Source organism: Etheostoma cragini, chromosome 15 (genome assembly GCF_013103735.1).
Source record: "Etheostoma cragini isolate CJK2018 chromosome 15, CSU_Ecrag_1.0, whole genome shotgun sequence".
NCBI classification, from domain to species: Eukaryota; Metazoa; Chordata; class Actinopteri; order Perciformes; family Percidae; genus Etheostoma; species Etheostoma cragini.
Genome location: NC_048421.1, coordinates 3,417,425 through 3,435,426, shown reverse-complemented (window position 1 = coordinate 3,435,426; position 18,002 = coordinate 3,417,425). Strand labels below are relative to the sequence as shown.

The 18,002-nt window shown below is 40.3% G+C and overlaps 2 protein-coding genes across 2 annotated transcripts in view; both read left to right on the top strand.

Annotated features, from left to right (window-relative positions):
* The first annotated feature begins 22 nt into the window (after nucleotides 1-22).
* LOC117957461 (aconitate hydratase, mitochondrial-like) lies at nucleotides 23-12,101 on the top strand. Its single transcript, XM_034893219.1, has 18 exons — nucleotides 23-98; nucleotides 2,939-3,081; nucleotides 3,540-3,798; nucleotides 3,897-3,989; nucleotides 4,324-4,482; nucleotides 4,624-4,774; nucleotides 4,951-5,055; nucleotides 5,150-5,241; nucleotides 6,107-6,212; nucleotides 6,597-6,754; nucleotides 6,913-6,986; nucleotides 7,628-7,739; nucleotides 8,337-8,519; nucleotides 9,075-9,170; nucleotides 9,538-9,729; nucleotides 10,290-10,422; nucleotides 11,519-11,640; nucleotides 11,777-12,101. The coding sequence occupies exons 1-18, from the start codon at nucleotides 63-65 to the stop codon at nucleotides 11,906-11,908; spliced, it is 2,346 nt and encodes a 781-aa protein (XP_034749110.1). The 5' UTR covers nucleotides 23-62; the 3' UTR covers nucleotides 11,909-12,101.
* Nucleotides 12,102-15,518: 3,417 nt separating this feature from the next.
* Nucleotides 15,519-18,002, top strand: part of polr3h (polymerase (RNA) III (DNA directed) polypeptide H) — a 4,689-nt gene continuing 2,205 nt past the window's right edge. The window contains exons 1-4 of the mRNA XM_034893249.1: nucleotides 15,519-15,935; nucleotides 16,781-16,877; nucleotides 16,995-17,081; nucleotides 17,798-17,861. Of these exons, the coding sequence (XP_034749140.1) occupies nucleotides 15,825-15,935; nucleotides 16,781-16,877; nucleotides 16,995-17,081; nucleotides 17,798-17,861 (359 nt within the window). The 5' untranslated portion in view covers nucleotides 15,519-15,824. The remainder of the gene's footprint in view (nucleotides 15,936-16,780; nucleotides 16,878-16,994; nucleotides 17,082-17,797; nucleotides 17,862-18,002) is intronic.

Below are 18,002 nucleotides of genomic sequence, written 5' to 3'. Positions count from 1 at the left end.
AGCGCTTCTTAAGCCAGTTACGTCACTTAAGGGCGACACTATCATCTTTGTCAGTGAACAAAATGGCGTCTTACTGTTTGACTGTCACTAGGTTGCGGGTAAGAAAACGTTATTTTACTTTTATAGAGTTTGTAACTGCCTTGCTATCGAGTACACAAGTGACAATAGATATGTTATGTTGTGTAGTACAGCCGCCATTGCTTACGTTTGAACGACAGCGAGTAAATGTGGAAGTGAGTGCGCACCGAGCCGCAGGAACAGGTCACGGTGTCCTCGTCTGACACATGACAACGACGCTTCGCAGCGGTTAGAAACCACGTCCGACCGTACAGGAACATTTTATGTTACGCCGTATTATATCATGTTGTTGTTAATCGCAGTATCCAGTTCACTCGGCAGTAACTGAACAGTGGCTGGAAACGGTCCCAGGCGCCGTGATGGTTGCAAGGTGATCGCAAGGTTACGGAGTTTTCTCAACACGCACTTCACACCGGCTCATCTCTAACCGCGCGGACTGATGCACAGAAGTGTGTTTCTCTCGTGTGTTGGGTAGTGGCTCAAATCAGATACTTTGTGTGTTTATTTGAAATAGCACAGGGTCTTCAGTAAGCAGCTGTGTACAGTGCTGCTGATGAGTATAGGAACCCCTGCCTAAGTTAACTAAAAAGCAGAATACAAAAAATAATCTTTTGGAAAAGAATACCTTAATTAAAAAATGAATTAACCTTTAAGGACACCAATTTTCTTTGTAATTGAATAATGTGTCGTCAATAAATAAATGTTCTTCCTTAAAAACGGTGATGAGTATAGACACACCTATGTTAAATTCCCATAGAAGCAGGGAGATTTTTATTTTTAAAGGCCAGTTATTTGATGGATCAGGATACTATGCATCCTGGTAAAGTTCCCTTGGCCTTTGGAATGAAAATACCCCCCCCCCCCCCATCATCACATACCCTTTACCATACTCCGCCAATGATACCATAATATCATTGCCATGGTGTTCTTTCAGTAAGCCTAATACCATCTCAAAATTGCATTGAGAGATGATCTTATGGAAAGTTCCCCATGCCAATCTCTATGTATGGTGAAGCGTATGTGACGATGTGGGGGGGGGGGCTATTTTAATTCCAAAGGCCAAGGGAGCTTTATCAAGATGCATAGTATTCTGATCGATGAAATAACTGGCTTTTGGTGTCCTTAAAGTTTGGATTTTTCCTCAATGTTCGATTAAGGCATTAACATACATTTCCAAAAGATGATTTTTTTTAAAATTCCTCTTTAGTCACCTTAAGCAGCTCATGAGCATCACTGTAGAAAAGGAGCCACTTTCATCATGTCATGTCTTGTAAATGAGGGAAATACATTTAGTTTTGTTCTGGGTGAGCTCTTGATTTTCTTGGTGCTCCATAGGTTTATGAATATTTTTATGTATATTTTTATTAACATTTCTCATAGATTATTTCATCATATATATACACACTCACATATGCCTCAAATCCATTATTCCAATAAATGTATTATATGTTATAAAGGAGAACGAAATACAAGGAGAATCCACTTCTAAAGTACACACAGTAATGGAGATTTGTTGTGAAAATAAGACGATTGTTGATTTTTGAGCCATTAGCTCGTTCAGTCAATGTTTATGATTTTTTTAATGACAACCCAAAACGTCTGTTTGAGCTAATGGAATACCTGAAAAATACCAAACTGACGATATTTACAATATTTTGGATCACTGGTCAATGCTGACCTGCAACATTTCTTTACTATGAGAGGGCTTTTAAGCAAATGTTTCACTGCTGCGGATTTACTTACACTGATTCTTGTAGTTAATAGTGTTCCTCTGACTTACTTTGCCTGTAGGTTTTAGCGCTCATACATGGGTAACAGTGTTGTGTATCAGACTGTCAGTAAATGGCCTAGCGGGGGAGGCTTACTCCTGAAATATGAGCTGTATAAACCTTCACCCAGTTTTCTGTGAGGACAGTGACTTTCCACTGAATATCAACACTGAGGGTCAGATATTAAGCAAGTGAACATAGCATCCCTCATGTAATGCCTTGGGTCACTCATTGGCATGAAAGATTCAATTCCAATCCTATATCTTTATATAGCTTACTTTGCTAGTAGTGGCAAAAGACATCAACTAATACAAATGATTAAAAAACCTAATGCAGGGTTGTGATTACATTTCAAACATTTGGTCTATTATTGGGTTCCATAATTGGGATGCAATAGTTGGATCTATTTTAATCCATAATCAAGTTTTACATTGCACACTTAAAGTACATAGTTATTGAAAGAAGGTAGGGCTGCACAATTTATCGCAGTTTTATTGAAATCAGACCACAATATGAACTAGTGCAATATCTAAGTCTTGGGATGCTTGCAAAAATAACACTAATCATTTTTTGATATGTAATGTTTTTAAACAAGAATAGTGATACAGATAATATAATTCTCTCCAATATTGTGAATCATATTGCAATCACAATAATAATCAAACAATCTCAATTAGATATTTTCCTCATATCTTGCAGCCTTTCAAAGTGCTCCATGTGTCTACAGATAGATGAACGTCAGTCTGATATTCTGACGTTGCAGGAAGATTTGGAAAGTATTTTCATAGCCTGTGACTTAGTTCCTTCCAAATTCTCTTTCTGATCTGATGTCAGTGTTTAACCAAACTGATGAGCCTTTTGTAACCAAAATAGGATTATTTTTCTGTCTTTATACACCACATTTTTACTAGTGCCACTTGCGAGATTATGTTTAACAATCCTCACATGTGATCTCATTCTTGCAAAACTTAATGACCTCTCTTTCCTCTGCATGGTTTTTATGTAACTCAAAATGTTATGAGTGAACCGTACAGTAAAACTTTGTTTATGGTGTTATTTCTCAAAACTGTCCTCTGTTTGCTCTGGTCTAGCTGGCCCTTGGAACCGGGGCAAGGCGTTTTCATGTCTCCGCAGCATTCAACGCCAAGGCCAAGGTGTCTATGAGCCGCTTTGAGCCTGATACCAGCATTAACTATGAGAAGATGCACGAGAACATCAACATTGTGCGCAGCAGGTCAGCAGCTGCCCTTTTCCGAAATACACATGATACACAGGGTCCTTGTTGTTTAAAGTTTGGCTCATGAGGAATTGCTGGTGTTTATTCCAGCTGCACAGTGAATGTTGTGACATTTACAGTGTTGACGGCAGGGCCCACGGAGCTAACTGTGGATGTCCTGGTGTTCACCACATGCTGTGATATAAGAGTAGGAAAGCCTTTTGTGTGGCTATTATGTGACTATTGTATGAACAGTAAGCTGCTAGCTGTTGCTGTCCCAACAAAGCCATAAATCCTGATGGTGTCCAGGAATCCTGACATCAGAGGAAATGTAGTATCTTCCAGAAGTTAGACACAAAACACAAAAGGACAAAGCAAGAACACTTGAATAGATATTTATAAGACATCTGATGCAAAAAACTATACAACACAGCACTATTTTTTTACCACATCTTTCCATTAATCCGGCCCACCAGGCTCAGCAGGCCTCTCACACTGTCAGAGAAGATTGTGTATGGTCACCTGGATGATCCAGCAGGGCAGGACATCGAGCGCGGCCGCACCTATCTGCGCCTGCGTCCAGACCGCGTTGCTATGCAGGATGCTACAGCTCAGATGGCAATGCTTCAGTTCATCAGCAGTGGTCTGCCCAAGGTGGCGGTCCCCTCCACTATCCACTGTGATCATCTGATTGAGGCTCAGATCGGAGGGACGGAGGACCTACAGAGGGCTAAGGTGAGTACACACAGGGGACAGATGGAAGGAATGTTATACATATTGTGTATGATGTATCATAAATGAAAATATCTCTCTCCAAATTACTCTTAACACAGGAAGTAAATGAGGAGGTGTACAACTTTCTTGCAACTGCTGGTGCTAAATATGGAGTTGGCTTCTGGAAACCCGGATCAGGGATCATCCATCAGGTACAATACACTGATTTATAATCTGAGGGCTAAAGGGAGAACAGATGGAAGGACAGATAGAGGACAGATGGAAATGAAGTGCATTTTCATTAATGCTTGAAAATGTGTTTTGCGTATTGTTATTTCCCTTGGGTGTTTGATCGTGACTTTGCGGAATGATTTACGTGTTCAGCCTACTTCCAGAGGCTTCTATTTTGAAATGACTACTTTTCTAGAAGGACACCAGAAAAAGACATTCCTAGAAAATGTGTCTGTTTAAATAGCAGTTTGTTGAATTCTACATCCTAAGAAAATAATGTGTGGCTGACAGTAAATGTCCTTTTTATTTGGACAGATCATCCTGGAGAATTACGCCTATCCTGGAGTGATGCTGATTGGTACAGACTCCCACACTCCCAATGGCGGTGGCCTGGGGGCCATCTGTATTGGAGTGGGCGGAGCTGATGCTGTGGATGTCATGGCTGGAATCCCTTGGGAGCTCAAGTGTCCTAATGTGAGTTCTTGACACTTGTAATCTTGTAAATTACTTCAAATTTCAATAGCAGCTTAAACCCTGTTTTCAACCAATAAACGTATCTACAAATGATTGTTTGGCCATTTGTTTAAGCCTGTGGTGTTGTTGTTTTTCCGTCAGGTGATTGGAGTGAAGCTGACAGGTACCTTGTCTGGCTGGACCTCTCCAAAGGATGTCATCCTGAAGGTGGCCGGCATCCTGACTGTGAAGGGTGGCACTGGTGCCATTGTGGAGTATCATGGGCCTGGAGTTGACTCCATTTCCTGCACTGGTGAGGATGAGAAGCATTACAGGACTTTAAACGCTGGCAAAATACATTCTGTGTTTACATGTGAAAATCAAAGAAATTAAGAACAGTGACAGCCTCAACTACCGACTATATCTTTCTTGAATAGATGATACATTTCTTGCAACTTAAGGTAAAGTGAGACTCTTAAATTATTTCAGGGATGGCCACTATCTGTAACATGGGTGCTGAGATTGGAGCCACCACGTCGGTTTTCCCCTACAACCACCGCATGAAGACCTACCTGGAGAAAACTGGCCGTGGAGGTTAGTCTATTACTGTTCTCTCAGTCTCTTTCTGTTTAGTCCTTATTTACTGCGTCTTAACTGCAACTTTGTGCCCTTCTTCATTCCCGCTCAGAGATTTCCTCTGTGGCTGATCGGTTCAAAGAGGACTTGGTCCCAGATAATGGCTGTGAGTACGACCAGGTCGTAGAGATTAACCTGAGCGAGGTGAGTCTAAACATTTTCACGAGTTGTGTTATGTAACACATTGGCATATCCCAAATCCATACTACATATTAATTATTTACTGTCTGTACTGCATACTAATCATCATAGTATATTGCTTTAGTAGTTAGTATACAGAGAATTCAACATACTTTACAATTTAATACCAACAGGAAATTTTAGAATTTGTGCAACGGTCAACCTGGGACTTTATTAGGCATTCTCTCTGGTTTGGTTATAATTCATTTGCCCAGTTTTCTAGTGTGAATACACTAAAACCTACCAAGAATCAGGATGTGTAATGGATTTGGGGCAAACAGTTTGTCCTACCACCATAATACCTGGTATGAGGCTGACCATGTTTGTCATTGTGACATCAGTCTGTGTGTGGATACAGGAGGTCAGGAGTTACAGTATTATTAAGTTATATAGTAGATCATTTGATTATATGTTGGAGCACCTTGCTGCTAAAATATGTGTATTATGTTAAGACAAGCATTAAAACTTATAAACTTGCTTATTAAAACATTAAATACCTTGTTGGATGACTACGGTACTAAAACTGTGTGGCAAACCAAAAATGTACGACTTTCATTAATAATAACTGACCTACCAATTTTATGTTCGAAGTAAAAGCTTTCCCTTAAAAACTACAGCACCCACATTCTCACATTCATATGCTTTGTCTCATTTTGTATCATGTGGCTGCGTGATGAAGCCTAATTGTGCCATCAGTGTTCCTCTTTTAATTTTTTTTTAAAGTTTCCAAATTTAGAAAACAATATTTATAGCATATGCAAACATGTCCTACATTACTGAAATTATCACTGTTCTACATCATGCCTTGTTTCCCTTCTCCTCTTGACAGTTGAAGCCTCACATCAACGGGCCGTTCACCCCAGACCTGGCCCACCCTGTGTCTGAGATCGGGGCTACGGCCAAGAAGAGCGGCTGGCCCCTGGAGGTAAAAGTTGGTAAGTATTTGCGACACAGCTGCATTATCTTACAATTGTCAATATTTGTAAAGCTTTGTCAGGTGATAATTCTTTTTGTTCCCATGAGCTGTGTAATTCACCAGATATAAACAGATCATGTTACAGCTCTGTCATGTAGTCTTACAAAGTAGCTTACTAAAATGATTACTGAGCGCAGTATAATTACAGTCATTGACAGGATGAGTAGAATATTATTATAAAGATGTATAATGACATACTTGTCTTTTTTTTTTATTACGTCTCTTCACACTTTTCCTCTCATTTCATGTGGAAAAAGGTCCCGATCTGCCACTAACTTTATACAAATTCACTTGACTGTCATCATTCTCAGTTCTCTTCTCATAAGCATTTAACTTGTTGCAGGTCTAATCGGCAGCTGCACCAACTCGAGCTATGAGGACATGGGCAGGGCGGCCTCTCTGGCCAAGCAGGCTCTGGATAAAGGTCTGAAGTGCAAGTCCCAGTTCACAGTCACCCCTGGTTCTGAGCAGATCCGGGCCACTATTGAGAGAGATGGATATGTGAGTCAGAATCCCACCGACATTTAGGGAGTGACCCAAAGTATTTGGGCAGTTTGTCCATAGTCTTTATTTATTTATATGTATGACATTTAGATAATAGTACCGGTATGTGTTTGAAAGATGCAGGAAAGGATATCTTCATGTTGTCCCTGTTTCAGACCAAGATCCTGAGTGATGTTGGAGGGGTCGTACTCGCCAATGCTTGTGGCCCCTGCATCGGACAGTGGGACAGGTAAGCAACTCATTTGTAAAGGCTAATTGTGCCCCGCTGGCAGCAGGGTCATGACGGTTGATTCTTCCAACTCTTTGCTACAAAGCAAAATATATTGTTGCCCATCAACCAGCTTGCCGTGACATTCTGTAGAAGTAGTCCCGGATAATGATTTTTAAACAACTTTCCGGATTATTTTCTTCTCTACCAACACTGGTTCATGCCGTTAAATGGTTTTTGAATATATAGATCTTCAGAGTATAATACCACTGTTTCGGATGACCTTTCCTCTCTCGCTACAACCGGGCCAATTTCTCTCGACTTTACACAGGAAATATCAGTCTAAAGAGTGTTCATGCTCACCACAACTCTTTCTAGTTTGGACTTTTGATAAACTTCCCCGTAGCATCAATCAGAGGCCAAAATGACACATTTATATACAATAAATCTCAAATGCAGATTTTCATAAAAGAAAACAAACCCTTTTCCTCTAGAAAGGCTGTATCATGTTCATCATGTTTTTCGTAGGGCTTTAGACTTTTTTAATCTTGTAAACTGCTTCGTGATTGTTGGCTCACCGCACAAAAAGTACCAAGTAAAGTCTAAAGACCAAATAGAAAATTCCTCCAGACTGAAAGCTCAGTGTTTTGACTTTTTTTCAGGAAGGATGTGAAAAAAGGAGAGAAGAATACTATTGTCACATCCTACAACAGGAACTTCACTGCCAGGAATGATGCTAACCCAGCTACTCATGCGTTTGTCACCTCTCCTGAGGTAAGAAGTACTGCAGGTTGAACACGAGGCGAAATACAAGCTTCATCCACAGCGCTGCGGAGGAAGGTCTCGCTAGTCCACAGAGCGTTCCGGGGTGGGAGAAAACGTGCGCTGGTTGATTGGCATTTCTTTAAAGCAATCACAATTGTCTTGGGCGGTGCAAAGCGCCGGACGTAGCCACGGTGCCGCTGCAAAATAGCCTCTGGAGGGAACTTGTTTTGGTGGAAGTTGTGCATATTTGAAAGTTGTTTTAGTTGTGCAACAGAAAACTCTGATTGGACAGATAGTCTAGCTAGCTGTCTGAATTTACCCTGCAGAGATCTGAGGAACAGTTAACCAAATGCCTCAGAAATCCAGCGGAGTATAAAATTCTAACACAAAGAGCAAAAGGTAATTGACATCCTTCCAAAAAAAGTGAGATCTAGCTGAATTTGTTTATAAATAGAACGTTGTGGATATAGACCATCAAGAGACAGACTTACAGTAGTTCATGCATCCACCATAGTGAGTGTGTATCAATGAAGGAATAACAATAGAATTTGTATTTCTGTAGTCATGGTGACATTTGCACAGCCTAAATTATGTAATTCATTGTAGATTGTCACTGCCATGGCAATTGCTGGGACACTCGACTTTAACCCAGAGACCGACTACCTGACGGCTGCTAATGGAGAAAAGTTCAAGCTGGAACCCCCCACCGGTGACGAGCTCCCCTCCAGGGACTTTGACCCAGGCCAGGACACCTACCAGCACCCCCCGGCTGAGAGCAGCGCAGTAAAGGTTTGTTTTTTATTTGTTTGGAAGATCCCCATCAGCTTTTGTCTGTCTTAAACAGAAGCTACTCTTTCTGGGATCTCTATTATTTCGTAAGAATATTACATAAACTGGATTACATCGTTCCATTAAATTTATACTCACAATACATCAAAAGACCTCTTGTTCGTACATCTAGGGTACAACAAGCCCAAACTTGCATACATTTAATTCAAAACAAAATTAAACCCAATATTTTAAAGATACAGTATATAATCTCAACAGTCTAGAAAGGAGCACAGCACTAATAAAACAGACTGTTAGTGAGGTCGTAACCCAATAACCGTTTGAAAGCAGTACATGAAAGAGTAATCAAACGGGATTAAGGCTTGATTGGGCAGAAATGAGTAATATGAAAGTTGTCAAGGAAAAAAAGAGAAACAGAAACAAACGGAAAAGGATTGTCTTGGTGTTGTCTTGGAATAAAATTCAGTTAGATCTGGAAGTTGTCTTCCCCGCTAGCCTTTGAACATTTTCCTGGAAAACCCTTTTTCTTTCTTACCCGGATTTGATGTTGTTCAGGTGCAAGTGAGCCCGACCAGCAACCGTCTGCAGCTGCTGGAGCCCTTCGACAAGTGGCATGGAAAAGACATGGAGGACATGAGGGTCCTCATCAAGGTGAGCAGCAGAAATGGAAGGAAAGTTGTTGTAAATGAGCAAGTAAGAAAAATGTTGGACACCCTTTTCCTGTCTTAAAGCAATTTCTTTTAACAAAGACTAAAACCCTTCAGTTAGCACAGAAACCGTGTTCATGCCCTTTAGGATGGGTCCACTAGTTAAAGGAGGAATAGCTTTTCTAATAGTGAAGGGCCTCCATGTCTTTGGATGAGTAGATTGAATTAGCTGATTTGTTCCGTTTGCACAAAGGTGACTGAAACTCCACTGAATCATATAAATAGTAGTGTTAAATAGCTGTTGCTTAGTTTCTGTTCCTTCTTTCCTGATCCTCCGTATCGCCTTCCTCTTGTTTTTTCTGCTGCTGTAGGTGAAGGGAAAGTGCACCACCGACCACATCAGCGCTGCCGGGCCCTGGCTGAAATTCCGCGGCCACCTGGACAACATCTCCAACAATATGCTGATTGGTGCAGTCAACACTGACAACGATGCCGTCAACAAAGTCAAGAACCTGCTGACAGGAGATTTCGGAGGTGTGCCTGATGTGGCCCGCTATTACAAGGTCAGCTCAATGGGACGGTGTCTGTTGATGGTTCCATTTCTTTGGTGGCACATGTACAAACGGTGGCCTGTTTATTTGGTACAGCTAACTGCAACCAATGCAGTCTAACAGCTACAGTCCTGCAATACATCCTGCTGTCATGAAGGTTCAGATGTTTAGATTTTGATTATTTTGGTGCTGTTGGACTGTATTGCAGTATACAGAAGGGTGTTTCTGATATTTAGACTACCTGAGTTTATTTAAATAGAATGTACACAATGATACAAACACCTTTCAGTATAACACAGTACAATTAAACAGCACCAGTAACTGCAGCCTCCAAAATGACCATGAAGTTGAATCAACATCTCTCAAACTGTTTCATCAAAAAACGGAGTGCTGGATTTACTGCAGGACTGTAGAGTGACTGATAAGTGCACAAAACAAACTGGCAACTGAGTGTAGATTTTGCAGCATGCTAGTGCTACTAAACTAAAAGCCAGACAAAATTATTATTGGTGTTGCATATTTTCCCGACCATTTAAATGTTTCCTTTGTCTTTGTTAAACTGCATAATCCAGGCCAATGGAGTAAACTGGGTGGTGGTTGGAGACGAGAACTATGGAGAAGGGTCTAGTAGAGAGCACGCTGCCCTGGAGCCTCGGCACCTTGGAGGACGCGCCATCATTGTCAAGAGCTTTGCCAGAATCCACGGTAAATTCCAGAGCACAGAGAGAAAAAAACATGCTAACCTCAATATGTTAAGAGAGATCTTGGCAATTTTATAATGCTCGCATTTAAAACATTTATATATTTTTCTTTGTGAAAGGTAGAGGAAACAGGGAAGCAAAATAGACCGTAAACCATAAATGTATGTGTAAATGACAACATCGTGAGCCCATCATACTTGTCTCTCCCAAGCAAAAAGCTTCTTAGGAGCCCTCCAGAAAGTTCAGGTACTTTCCCAATTTTCTATTTTAGACATCCAACCTGGTAAACCCTTTTTATATTACTTTTTTTTTTTAAATGCAGCCACCCAAGCCATCTCACATGCCCATTCCTGGACTTAAAGCACCCCTTCATCCTCCATCCTCTTAAAATAATCTGTCTGGATATCATTAAACTAGTTTAGACCCAGCTTCTTATGTGCTTATCCATCATGCTCAAGATTGACCCATCTTCCAGAACAAATAATCGTCGCTGAATGGAACCTGACTACTTGCAATCCAACATAGGTTATTAATCATGTATCCCGGTCCAAAATTCCTGAGGTCTCAAAAAAACACACATCTGTATGCAATGTTTCCTTTATAAATACCAGATTACCCACAATTGTCCGCACTTGAATCAGCCTTTTATCCCACCCTGGACGTGCCCATTTTAAAGCATAAATAGAGAATGCAAAGCACTTTGTGAATGTTAATATGTGCGTTAATGACCCTGGCAGTTGTTCTTTTGTGACACCAAATCATGACGACTGGCAGAGAAAAAGCTAAAAACTCTGACGCTGAAGAGATGAGATCAGTCACAAAAATAATTGCTGTTTAAATATAGGGTATTATATGATTATTTAAAATGTATGTCCGGTAGTTGTTCTATATAGCTGAAAAACTGGAATATAAACGGCCATAATGACCATCATGAAAAAAAGACACCCATAATGTACTTTTATGAATTAGGACCTTGTATTTCTGTGTAACATATACTTCTGACAAACAAGGGGCCCTTCTCTGGTTACCTGAAGGAAGTAACACTGAGTCAGTGTCTTGCTGTTATGTCTCATATTTCCATCTTTTATTCCTCCACACAGAGACTAACCTGAAGAAGCAGGGCCTGCTGCCTCTGACTTTTGCCGACCCCAGCGACTACGACAAAATTCGCCCTGATGACAAGATTTCAATCACTGGGCTGAAATCCTTTGCTCCTGGCAAGGTGAGTAATATTCTGCACTAATAAAACATTGATCCAGAGGCCAGCGCAGTCTTCCCTTAATGTAATGTGGAATTCAATGATAAATGATAATTGGATAAATGATTGACACATGATCTTGTTTGCGTCCTCCCTCCAGCCCCTGACAGCAGTGATCAAGCACAGCGATGGCAGCCAGGTGTCCATCTCTCTCAACCACACCTTCAACGAGACGCAGATTGAATGGTTCAAGGCTGGCTCTGCTCTCAACAGGATGAAAGAGCTCCAGTAATTGGTGGAGAGGAGGGAGGCGGGGCCTGTGGGGGCCATCGAGGGGCCTTGGAATGGGTTGAGAAAGGGAGAAATGTTGACCTTTGCAAAGAGGAAGAGGCGATGTGAACGGTAGATGGTTACCAGACTTGTTGGTTGGACAGCTGTAGTCATGCTCAGTAAAAACAATACACATACACACACACACACACACACTCACAAGGTCGCTGTACAGATGAAAAGCGCACACACATATACACACAAGAATATACATGCACAGACAGGTACTGTAAAAGCACTTCGACAGGCAGAATTACACAAACGCACCCAAACAAGTGCACATAACCGAAGCCTAGCAGTGTGTGTGTGTGTCTTTGTTATAGGCAGCATCGTTAATATTGGCATCACTCCTCAGTTTAAAATCAGGTTTGTCATTGAGTATTATCACCCACAGACACTCGGCTTTCTCTATTGAACAGTTTAGTATCCTAATTTTGTGAAAATACAGCATGGTGGAAGCATTAACAAAAAACATACTTCATTATCACGTACACTGTATACCATCTTCAAGGATTCAGACCCTGGATTAATAGTTAGTGGCAGAATATCAAATAAAACTGGTGAAGCAGTGACGAGTTAACCAACAGCTTCCTGCTTTAAAATATTAAACTGCAAAATCCTCCCCAAGACCAGACAGTTCTTGTTATCAATTATACCTCCTATTTAATGTTTGTTTCAGTAGTCTCCATCCAAACCGCTCAATAAGCTCACGGAGTTGTTCAACTCGCATGAATGAATGAATTTTCCTTCATTATCTCCAGACGTGTCCCGGGAAAAACATCTTTCCCTTTTGTTCTCTATAATTCTTCATGTATATTCTCCACTAGACCACTTGAACATGTGTCTTCCTCTCTACGTAGTTGGTAGCCACACTGTAAACAAAATACCAGGCACACTTTATTTACTGTAAGCGGCATTATTGAAATCCCATCAGCAGCTGCACGGTCACGGTACAACTACAGCTCAGTCACTCAGTCTGAGATCTTGTGTTTTTCTGCTGCTGTTGCACTTTTCCTTTTGAATATAAATCTGCGTTTCCTGCTGCTCTTCTATTGCTTGCTTACTTGTTCTGTCTTTTTGCATGATATAACACCCCATTGTGTGAAGACTGGGATGACAAACCACACACAATGCCATTGTGTTGGCGCCAGCCTTGCCGTTTTTTTTCTTTCCATCTGTGTTTTGTCCTGTGTGTATGTGTGCGTGTGTTATACATAATTCTTTTCATTGGGGTTAACATCAGTCTGTGTTCGAATCTGTGTGTCTCTCTCTTCTTGTTCTAACCAGGCTAGTCCAAACCACAGCTTGAAATGTCTGGGGTAATGGGCTGAAATCCGATCTGTGTTGTTAGACAGCAAAGCCACACTTGGCAAGATATTTAATGTAAATTCTTATGTGTGTGTGGTATAGACACAGGACCTCTTTTGTTCCCAAAGGAAATAGCAGAATAACCGTGTCCTAAAAGGTCTGCCACGATATCCAGAGGAAGCTCTTCTCTTCCATAGTGGATCTTTCATCTTATTATCCCAATTACATCCTCTGGAACAAAGCTTCACAGATGTCCAGTTATCACGGTTTCTCTGTGTCTCTCTCATCACTATCATCTGGAGTTGCCAGTGTGTGAAATGGCCTTGTGTAGCTGCAACGGGAGAAAACAGGCTGAGCTTGTCTTATGACAACAACAAAAAACATGTTCAGGTTGAGGTTTGGTCCTAAGCAGCATGAGAAGGCCTGCTGTCTTGATACACAAGGTAACTCACAATCTAGTGTACAGATGCCTGTACACTACTTTGTTGTTTTAGTTTTAGGGATGCTTTGCCATGCTTCATTTTGTCTGCAAACATTTCACTTGTGTGTGTGTGTGTGTGTGTGTGTGTGTGTTTGAACCTATAGGACGGACATACAACTTGTAATATTCATTGTTGATACACAAGTTTTCAAGATAATTCTTTATTGCTACACACTAGAGTTTTACCATGATGATTACCTAGTGTGCACTAATGAAACAGTCTGGTTAGATAATGTTGTGGGCATAGGGATGTTTGATGTCATTGCTGCTATGTTTTATGTGGGAGTATTGCTGGTCTTCTGTGTTTAGCTCTTATCATCAACCAGAAAGTCTATAAATCCGTCACTTCTTCTTTCTGCTGTCTAGGAAGTAAAAACACTTTTGGATTATTACAGTTCCTGAGGTCAGTCCCTATGTACTAAACCAGTTACTAGGTTTGGACCCGTGTGTGTAAATGTGATTTATAGCTGCACTTTGTATAGGGGTGTGTACATAAATGATAAATCATTATAAAGGTAAATCAAAGAGAGAGCGATCAAGCAAGCTGTATGCTAGCTATGCTTTCTAAATGAGAGCCTCTTACTCTTTGTGATGGCTTGTAACATAATGTCATGCTATAGAGTCCCCTCCGTTGTCTTCAATAAACTGAAGCCCCATTAACCTAGTGGTTTCACATACCAGTCTGGGATTGTAGCTGTCAGTTACTGCTGGGCTTTGACAGTGAAAAGGTTCTTGTCATTTTTAGGAAGGTGACTTATGATGGTTTTGTGTAGTTTTTCTTAATTTATAGTTTTGTTTTGTTTTGTAGCAGCCCAACTTTTAAAGATAGTATGGACATGAATGACTCCCGGTAGGGGTTCTTTTCACTCAACTGCCCAACACTTTGAGAATCATCATTCATTTTTGCCCCTCATAAAGTTTGTCACTTTGACAGTTAAACACTCCTCACCAGTGTGTCAGATGTACTGCCAAAGATGCCTAATGAAAATACTGAGATGTTGAGAAGTAAAGGTTATACATTGACATTGTATTTGCGAAATCACACATTATTAGATGATTTTTTTAAATGAATCACCAAGTCCATAATTATGTGATTATGCACAGAGGGCTGCTTAAAAAACAGCAGTTTGCTTATACTTTGATGTAAGACAATGCTTTGATGTTCACTGGTTCCTTTGAGTTTTAAAAGCGCTACTGTAAAGTGACAAATCAAAACGATGTTCATGAAGGCATGCCTACTGTGCCATTTTGTACTTGGTTAGACTTCCCTCTGATGTGTGTGTGAAATCAATTTTACAATGTTTCATTTGTTCAGACACAGCAAATAAATATATATGAAGGAATATGAACAGTTTTTCATAGTGATGATTCCACTTACACTCTGGTTTCTGCATTCAAATTTGACAATTACAAAACGACTGTAAATTAATAAAAATAAAATTCCGAAGTGGATGTTTTTGTGTTTTCCTTTACTTAATTAAATCAATAAGTGATTGTTACAATAGCTTTACAGGCTTCTAGCAGCTAAGGGTGTGGTACCCATAGACTGTTAATAATATACAGTCTATGGTGGTACCAGACAATTGCATCTATGTATATGATAATTGGCTAATAATATCATTAAACTTAAAGGTTTAGGGATTTTTTTTATTGTATTTTCAAATCTGTGAAAAGCATGGAAACCAATTAGCAAATTAGTCATAAAAAGGAAAAAATAATGACATTAACAAAAAAATAGAGCTTCAAAAATGGGCACTGTACCTTTAAGTTTTGCGACATGTCGTAAAAGCGCACTGTCGTAAACAATCACGTGGAGACATCATGGATGCTCCTGTGAGTTTGCTGTAGACTATTATAATTACCTGTGGTCTTTATCTAGATTTTGAACAATTATTGATAAAAAATAAAGTCCTCTCCTCTGTCCTCTGCGGAAAAACAGGAAACGCTGTCCTGAAAACAGGCGACAGCTCAGCTGACTGTGCAGTCCGATTGTTCGACCACAGTAGCTCTGTGTGTGTGTGTGTGAGTGATCGTGAGATTATGTGTGTGTGAGTGAGTAGCTACGTGCTCACAGGGTGCAGTCTGCATCATGTTCGTGTTGGTGGAGATGGTGGACACCGTCAGGATCCCTCCGTGGAACTTCCAGAGACAACTCAACGATGCCATAGCAGAGGAGCTGAACAAGAAACTAGCCAACAAGGTGTGTGTGTGTGTGTGTGTGTTTGTCTCTGTCTCTCTGTCTCTGTGTGTGTTTTCATGTAGCATGCAAAAGAGTCAAAAAGTCAAGTTTATTATTATAATTATTATTGCCTTTATTTAAACTAGGCATCTCTTTTGTGAGAGAGACCTGGGTGCAGCAGGAGACATGAGAACAGCCCTATGTCTCCCCATCACATACAGACAGCATCAGGAACAATCACAGCCCTCTTTGTCAAAAACTTTGTCAACATCAGTTTTATTTTAAAAGACACATTTCTCTGTTTGTTCATATCCCTTCAATGTTATTGCTGCAAACTGACCGACACATATATAATAAATAATATGTAATAAAAGATGGATACTTGGCCTCTGTTTATCGATACAGTATTGCCATGAATAAATCGTGATACTATGCTGGATCGATTCCCCCCCACCCCTATATGAAAGCACAGTATTTTGCATTTAAAGCTAAGAAAAGATAACAAGTCAGTCTGGCTATTTACATTTTGAGTTTTGCTTTTTGAAAGTCGGTTTGCATGTGACCCTCCTTAGAGAAAATTGCCTACAATGTATTTTTGCTGATATAAACTCTATAGTCTGACCTATGCACTGTCGCACTACGCTTGATCTTGGGGGAAATACTAGAATTGTTGGGACTTTATGAATTATAGAGTGTGGTCTAGACCTACTCTATCTGTAAAGTCTCAAGATAACTCTTGTTATGATTTCATACTATGGATAAAATTGAATAGAAATTGAATTGTTGTGACATTCAAGCCAAATCACTTGTGGAATATTGTAATTCCGGCACGTTTGCATCGCTGTGACGTGCTCTCATCACCTCAGGTGGTCTACAACGTTGGCCTGTGCGTCTGCTTGTACGACATCACTAAACTGGAGGACTCCTATATATTCCCCGGGGACGGAGCCTCACACACCAAAGGTATGATGACACACTCATTTCCTCATTCACTTGCATCAAACCATGTACTGTGTTTTTAGAAACTCTTTAGATGTTACACCTACTGATTCCTTCCCATCTTCCTCTGGTCTTTGTCAGTTCATTTCAGGTATGTTGTTTTTCACCCATTTCTCGATGAGATCCTGCTTGGCAAGATCAAGTACTGCAGTCAAGAGGGAGTCCATGGTAACTTCTGTCTTTCCATCTCAGCCTGTTTGATTTAATCTCCAGAAATGTATTAGCAAAGTTATTGTCAGAGCTCAAGGTGACCTCTTCAAATGTCTTTTGTCCAAACAACAGTCCAAAGCCCACATATATTCAATTTATAATAATTTAAAAAGCCCTCATACATAGAAGCAGTAACTAGCAAATGTTGTAAGTTTCTGCTTGAAAAATGGGTTAGGGTTGTTCAAAATAGGTTTTGAATAATTTGGTGTTAGTCTACTTATTGTTTCTTAAAAAAAAATAGATAAAAGTCCATGTTTGTGACTTAATTTTATTGAGAATTACAAGCTCTTGATCATTCGGAGTAGTCAGCCATAGCAAATACATTGTATATCCGCCTTATTTCTTAATTTTTTTGCCATACATCATACTTCACTCAGTTGTGCTGGATACACAAAGAGACCTTTAGGATCTGAGAGGATCTGGCCCTCAGCCTTTTCACGTTACACTGTTTTCACGCCTTTGGTTCCAAAATAGCTGTCCTTCTCTTGCCGTCTGCTCCACATGTTGCTTTTTTTATAAACTGTAACAATGTCTGGGGTATTTAAAAAAAAGAAGTTCGCCACACAGTCTGAATTGTGTCTAAAAAAAGAAAACAACAGTTGGCCTGAAGGCTCACATGTCCTGCTGTCCCACGTACCAAACAAGACGCTGACACTACCTTGTCTGTTTCACAGTGACCATGGGCTTCTTTGATGACATTCTCATTCCTCCAGAGTCACTTCAACAGCCTGCAAAATTGTATCCTGACTGAAAGTGTGTGTGTGTGTGTGTTCTATATTAGAAAACTGTATATACAGTAATGTGTGTGTATGTATGTGTGTGTGTGTATATATATATATATATATATATATACACTCACCGGCCACTTTATTAGGTACC